The sequence below is a fragment of the Montipora foliosa genome, chromosome 11, assembly GCF_036669935.1.
Source record: "Montipora foliosa isolate CH-2021 chromosome 11, ASM3666993v2, whole genome shotgun sequence".
Classification (NCBI taxonomy): domain Eukaryota; kingdom Metazoa; phylum Cnidaria; class Anthozoa; order Scleractinia; family Acroporidae; genus Montipora; species Montipora foliosa.
Window position 1 is genome coordinate 38,761,046 of NC_090879.1, and position 7,500 is coordinate 38,768,545.

The 7,500-nt window shown below is 41.0% G+C and overlaps 1 protein-coding gene across 1 annotated transcript in view; it reads right to left on the minus strand.

Moving 5' to 3' along the window:
* LOC137977024 (uncharacterized) overlaps positions 1 to 7,500 on the minus strand; it is a 48,999-nt gene that overhangs the window by 31,823 nt on the left and 9,676 nt on the right. The window contains 4 exon segments of the mRNA XM_068824322.1: positions 2,729 to 2,811; positions 2,926 to 3,081; positions 3,433 to 3,578; positions 3,848 to 3,953. Coding sequence (XP_068680423.1) covers positions 2,729 to 2,811; positions 2,926 to 3,081; positions 3,433 to 3,578; positions 3,848 to 3,953 — 491 coding nt within the window.

Consider the following 7,500-nt stretch of genomic DNA (forward strand, 5'->3'; position numbering starts at 1 on the left):
CAACCTGTAACATTACTTCTTGGTGAAAAGCTCATAATAGACCAATTCGGCTAACTCAATGTTGTACCCAATTCAAATCTCTCGGGGTTAAGATTCTTTGTGTGTTCAATTTGCATGACAATGAGGCATTCACATTTAAATGATATGGAAATTCTTGGAATAAAACGTTTTATTCCCAGAGGAATTGAATTGGGTACAACATTGAGTTAGCCGAATTGGTCTATTCCTCAAGAGATGAGACCGGATGTTCTAAACTACATACATGATAGTCACCTTGGTATTGGAAAAAGCAAGTCACGTGGAAGAGTTGTCGTTTATTGGCCTGGTATGTATGCTGCAATTGAGCGAATGATCTCCAAGTGTTGTGTATTTCTAAAGTATCAGAGAGAGAATCAGAAAGAGCCCTTATAACCCCGTGAAGTCCCTCAGAGGCCATGGCAGAAACTCGGCGCATACAAGTTTGAACTCACCGTTTGAACTCTATGCCGTACCTACGTGTTGTAGATTACTATTCCAAGTATCCTGAACTTTGCCTTTTAAAGGAAAAGATAGCGGTTTCTATCATTACTGCTATGAAATCCATGTATGCGCGGCATGGGATTCCAGATGAAGTTATTGTTGATAACATGCCCTTTTCAAGAAAGAAGTTTTGTCATTTTGCAAAGCGAGGATTTCAAGTCACCACCTCAAGTCCAAGGTACCCACAGTCAAATGGGATGAGTGGAAGGGGAATACAAACTATCAAGAAGTTGCTTAGGAAAGCATTTGAAGATGGAAACGACCCGTACATAGCTCTGCTAGAATTCAGAAACACCCCAGTCTCAGGACTAAAGGAGTTCCCTGTACAGCAGCTGTTGAAGTCAAAGTTGCCTACCACAGTATCTCCCTTAAAGCCCCAAGTGGTTCACATCACAATGCAAGCTCAAGGAAACGTAGGGAAAAACAGAAAATGTACTATGATCGCAATGCCAAGCCGTTACCTGAGCTCCAGCCGCATGAAACAGTGCGTATCCGGATGGGAAACAGCTGGGAGCCAGCTACTGTTACGGCACAGTATACAACCCCTGGCTCCTATATTGTCTCAATACCTGATGGTTCTAGTTACCGTCACGATCGTTGACACCTGTTGAGGACAACTGAGCCCCCAATAGCAAGCACTGGTCCACCACAAGAAGAAGCGGCCACACCCCCTACCATGGATGTTCCTGACAAAAATAGTTCTCCACAGACCCACGTAAAACGCAATCTCTAGCGGTCGTACTGTCAAACTGCCATTAAGATTCAAGGACGTATGTTATGAACTGAGCTACTCTGATATAGTAGTTACAAACATTTGTACCGAGTTCATGTTGCTGACACTTATTTCTCTCTAGATTTAACTGTTTGCATGACAAGGTCAGCTTCCAAGGGGAGGTTTCATGCCTTGGTTTATCATGAACTAATTTGTCCTTATTTAACTTAATAAATTCCTGACGTGTTTGTCGTTTCACGTTATGTACTAAAGTTGTTCATGTCATGGCTCTGGTTGTGTGTGTGGTGTAAATATTATAATTATATTTGCATGTGGCGGAGAGAGGCTTCAATTGTCAGAGGCTGTATGAATTAAAACAAGACAATACAGCAGGATGCCCGTCACTGCATTTTCATTTGAGTCTTAAAAGATTAATACTTGGTCTGTGATCACTCGGTTTCATCACGAGTTCCCACATTTTAATCCATCAGTGAGTGTTGAATATCCGAATTGGTTCTGTTTCTGCTGTTTCAAGTTCTTTTTCCAAAAATTTTAATCCTTTGGCGGATGTTTTGCCGCAGTTGCAACAATCGTTTTCGTTTTGCAAATTATCTGGAAGTTGTACTGGGCCTTGCACGCTTTACACTAGCACAAAAATCTGGCACGGCTCTCTGCAATCTCGGTACCGTACCCCGGTGTGTTTTTCAGGCACGTCACGGTAAATGTTTCGTGTGTAAATAGAACAAATAGGCACCCTTCCAGAAATTATGGGTAAAAGGGGTTTGAGAGTCGCAACTGTTTCGGGAAAAACTGAATATCATCGTTCATGGTGCATATGATCCTGAACTTCCGTGTTGTGTTGTTGTTTAATGATTTTTACTCTGTACTGGGGCAGCTTTATTTAAAGCAAACAAGATGTCACAATAGGGTGATGTAATGATGATAATTGAGTCAGTAAGCTAGTAATAATGAAAGGAGTACTGACCCAAAGGTTGTAACTTTCTGGACAGCAGTCAAGCCAACAGAAGTGACATCGCAAAAACCCGCACACTACCGAGCCGCAGAGATGTGGAGGTTCTTAACAAAGTGATCAACGCGCCTGTGATAAAACGGATTCATACTCTGTAGTTTTCAAGCAAGTAACCGTGGACAATATTCCTGTCGGTGTACGTTAGATCGTACTGGCTTGATCTGATCGGCTTAATTTACATACTCTTTGTCAGGTATACTACTCGGTATTCAGGAATCAAGTGCAGCAAGCATCACGAGAAACGGGGCTGGCCAGCTGGCCAGTTCACAACTAAGGTGTTGGGGTGGAGAGTGGTTTCCCAGTAGGGCTATTACAAATGCATGTGACTTCTGTCCACATCTGGGAAATTTCTCCCAGCAGGTATAAAAGTAAATCATGATATGAGTACGGATCCGGACATTTTTTTCTTAGAGAATAGCTTGGCTAATGAAAAAAATGGAGAACGGAGACAAATTCGATAAACCTACCGATAGTAAGTATAGATCTCTTAGGTTCTGCTTTCACCCAACAAAGTATTTCTTCACAAGAATCCACTCTGTCTGGCAGTTTACTAAATCACAAGTCAAAGGACACATTAATATATTCATCTAGTTAAAAAAAACCCTGTAAAACTGTAAAATCATTCCTACTAAAACAATATCTGAAGTTTAACAAAATACACAACCTGCTTCCTAGCTCTAGATCGACGGCAAGCTTCAAACCCAGTAGAGTTGGTAGAAGATGGAATGGAACACCCACGCATTGATTGTAAAAATCTTCAATAGTTTGACAGCAACCACTCCATAGCATACTCGATGTGAACAAGATCGACTGACCTGGCCTGAGAAAATAAAAATACATTGCTTTCTAAAATTCGATTCTGGCTGTTTACTGGTTTTCGCGCGCATCTTAAATCTAGTTATTTAACTTTTTGTGTCGTTGAGATAGCTTCCTTTGTGAGATAATTTGCAAACTGGAATTCCTGGCAAATCAACGTAGTCAAGAAGAGCGCCCTAGCGGAACACCTAAAAAAAAAGGGTGCTCTGGAAACCTCTAAATTAGACAAACCAAATAACTGAAACGTCTTTCACTCCGCCCCGCCATGCTGGTAGGGTCCATTCTTATTCGAAAGCGAAACGGAGACAGAATTAAGAAAAATGAAGAAAATGAACGAGAAAAAAAAACAACTCACGTTTTTAGCCTAGGAGCGCAGCAAACGAGAACATTGAGCAAACCAATATGATCACCAGCATTACTGGAATCGATTACGTCAAACAACTGTTCAGGGGGCAAACCACTAGTACACAAGCTTAAGGCATCGCCAGTCCAAAGGGTAACCTAAGAAAATGATGTTTGAAAAAAACATTACCACAATATTTTAATCTTATATCAGACATTTTGGTTTATTATAGATTTGAGAAAATGGCCAAACTGCAAACTGAGACACGACTTAAAAAATATTATCTGGAATAGTGCAACCTATTTTAAGCGAAGAGGGGCACAATACTCAAATGTGGAAAATGAAAAACAAATGAAACGTTCTTTGTTATGAGAAGCAAACAAAAGAAAAACTCAATGACCTGACAGCAACTAAAAACGAAACTAACCATCAAAGCAGACGGGTGACTCATGTACTGCCTGTAGTGTTTTACCAGCAATTGTAAGGTCTCCTTACACGCACCGGTCAGCGAGCCACAGCGTAGGAGGACCTTTCTAGAGAATCGGTTAAAAAAACAAGAGAAAACTGAAATGCTTAATACCACGTGTAGGGATGAAGATGAAAGTTTTACTGCATAAAGATAAATGATTTCTAAATCAAATCGAACACTTCAGTCGTAAAATAGGTAGAATCGGAAAATTTAGTCGTAAAATAGGTATAGATATTAGTGGTAAATCGGTGTATACTATTCTCCGGTTTAGCTATATCACACTGCTCTCGATAGCACACAGTTCCGTTGTTCGAAAAGATTAGAAGGGATTGGGTCGAGGTATAGAAAACTCTTGGGGATTGGGCTGAGATACGGAAAACCAGAAAACGATGTTTTGGGAGCAGGGCTGGTGCAGTGATGAGAGCACTCGCCTTCCACCAATTAAACGTGGCCCGGGATAGATTCCTGGATTCCACGCCTTATGTGGGTTGAGTTTGTTGATTCACTACTCTGCTCCAAGAGGTTTTTTCCTGGTTACTCCGGTTTTCCCCTCTCCTCAAAAACTAACATTTGATTTGATTTGTTCTGATTTCAGTTGATTTGTAGTCTCCCCAATTGGTAGAACACTCGTGCTTGGCTAAATAACCTTGAGACTTTAATAAAGTGATTATTATTATTATTATTATTATTATTATTATTATTATTATTATTATTATTATTATTATTATTATCATTATTATTTTAATTGTAGCCAGCATTTTTTTACCTGGCCAATAACAGATTCTCCCCAATAATTGTTGGAAAGTCAACCGAGTCTTATTCATATTGTACTATTTCACTTAAATTTCCTTATAAGTGTCTCTCCAAAAGTAGTCTCTGTTGCATCGTCCTCATAGCTCTTATCATGTTCCAATTCTCCCTCAATCACTTTTGCTATAATTTCGCGTGTCTTCCGGGTGTCTTTTCGCGGGTCATTCCCTCTTGTTTAGTTTTCCAGAACCTTTCTTAGGATCCTTGCTGTTCCTAACAAGGCTGTTTTCTGCAAGAGTCCTTTCTTGATAACAATCCCTAGCTTCGTAAGCCATCCATCTAACCTTTTGCTTACTCCTCCAAGTGCACCAACAACTATCGGTACGACTTCTACATGTCTGATCCCCCATATATTCTTAATTTCTCTCTTTAGCTCCTGGTATTTCTCCAGCTTTTCACCTTCCTTCTCATGCACTCTGTGGTCCCACAGTGACGCAATATCCACAATGATTACCTTATTATTTTCCTTTTTCTACAGCAACAATGTCTGGTTTTCTGGCTGCGATGATATAGTCGCACTGGATGGACATGTCCCACAAGATCTTAAAACTTTTGTTTTCCACAACCCTTTCTGGTTGGTGCTCATACCATTTCTCACTTCTGTCTATACCATACTTACAACAGAGTTTCCAGTGCACCAATCTTGCAATATTGTCATGCCTTGTCTTGTACTCTTTCTGCGCCAGTTTGTTACATTCACTGATAATGTGGTTTATTGTTTCACCCTTCTCCCCACACAATCTGCAAAGTGGGGAATCCACTGACTTGTCAATGTTGAACTTGACATAATTCGTTCTCAGTGCCTGTTCTTTGGTCTGCAAAAATAAGTGCCTCAGTTCCGATTTTTAAATCACTTTTTCTTGTCCATTCCCACGTACATCTTGTCTTTGTCAACTGTCTCCGGCATATCACGCAGGAATTGGCCATGCATTTTTTTCTCTTTCTATCTGTTCAAGCTAGCATTCTGTCTTTCTTGTTTAAGGTCTCTCTTTTCCTTTGCTTCATCACTGTTTAAAATTCCTATCCCTCTTACCCCTGCCAACACTCTCTCGTTTGAATTCTTTAGATACCATGCCAGATTATTTTCCTCAGCCTTCACACACATTTCGCAGCTAATTAGGCCTCTTCCTCCTTTCTGTCGTGATAAATACAACCTGTCTACATCACGTTTGGGGTGTAGAGCCCCATATAGTGACATCGTCTTCTTGATTTTTCTATCCAGCTCCTTTAGTTCTTCACTCTTCCAATCTATAACACCTGCGCTATACCTCAAGATTGCAACAGGCCATGTGTTGACAGCCATGCATGATCTTATTCCTTCCACTCAACTTTGTCTTTAACACTAATTTCAGGCTTTCATTTCCTTCTCCTTCAAATGATCTGCTTCCAGAATTCCTAGGTACTTATACCCATTGTCGTCGATCTCCTTCATAACTTGCTCGTCCGGTAGCACAATTCCTTCTATTTTAGCAATTTTACCTCGTTTCAGTACTAGCACCCCACACTTCTTTATTCCAAATTCCATCCCTATGTCCGAGCTAAATATATGAACTGTCTGTGCAAGGGAATTAATCTGTTCATAAGATTTCCCAAACAGTTTCAGGTCATCCATGAACAGTAGATGGTTTATCTTGCACTCACGACCTCCCCACTCATAAATGAAGGGGTAGTTTCTAAAGAAACTGCGGTGCTGCGTCGGTGGGGAAGTAGTATACAAAAATTTGGTTTTATCAACAGAGTTGATACTGTAAATTGGCCACCGTACAGAGATTCTAAAAGCTGACTTTCGAGCGTTAGCCCTTCGTCAGAGCGAATCGAGGGATTATGGGTTACGTGTAGTTTTTATAGTAGAGTAGGAGCTACGCTATTGGTGGTAACATGGCAACGTGAAAAATAGGAATATATTAGTTAAATGAAAAGCGTTCGTTAATACCGTGAGGTATATGCGCGCGCTCACGATGCAAACTTGTCTTTTCATTGTTAACACTAGCAAGATATCGGGACCTAAGCGATCTGTTAAGATCACTGATCGTTTCACATGTACCTCCGTAAATGTCATTTATTGCATAACCTATACGTTATGCAATAAATTATACATTGGTAAGACAGGTAGACGACTAGGTGACCGATTCCGCGAACACCTTCGCGATGTTGAGAAGAATGACAAGGATGCATCCAAGCCAGTCGCTCGCCATTTTAATCTGCCTAACCACTCCAAAAAACACATGGCTATCTGCGGCCTTTCCCTACATCTAGGTACGACGGAAAGCCGCAAGAATCTGGAACAAAAATTCATCTTTCAAATCGGCACCCTTAATCCTCACGGTATTAACGAACGCTTTTCATTTTACTCCCCACTCATACCCAACTTTTGACCTTTTCAGCACTAATGAAAGTGGCACCATACACAGAACAAACAACAACGGCGAGAGGCTATCTCCCAGGAAGATCCCTCTATTGATGTCCACCACTCCCAATGTCCACATAACGTCAGTTCAGTCTTCCACTCATCCATACTGCTCGCGAGAAACTGTCTCACATTAGCCGCAACACCAAACATTTCCAGACATTCCATTACGAGGTTCGTGCGCCTTCTTTTGCAATCCTTAATAATCGCCATATCGATCAGCAGTTGATCTTTAGTCCCCCTGCTTTCTCTCTAACACCCCTTCTGTCTTTCAGGTAGTATCTCCTCCAGGTGCTCATACATCGCCTCAGCAATGACTCCTGTCATGAGCTTCCACATAAGAGGAAGGCAAGAGATAGGTCTATAGTTGTCAACTGCACTGCCCTTACTAGGA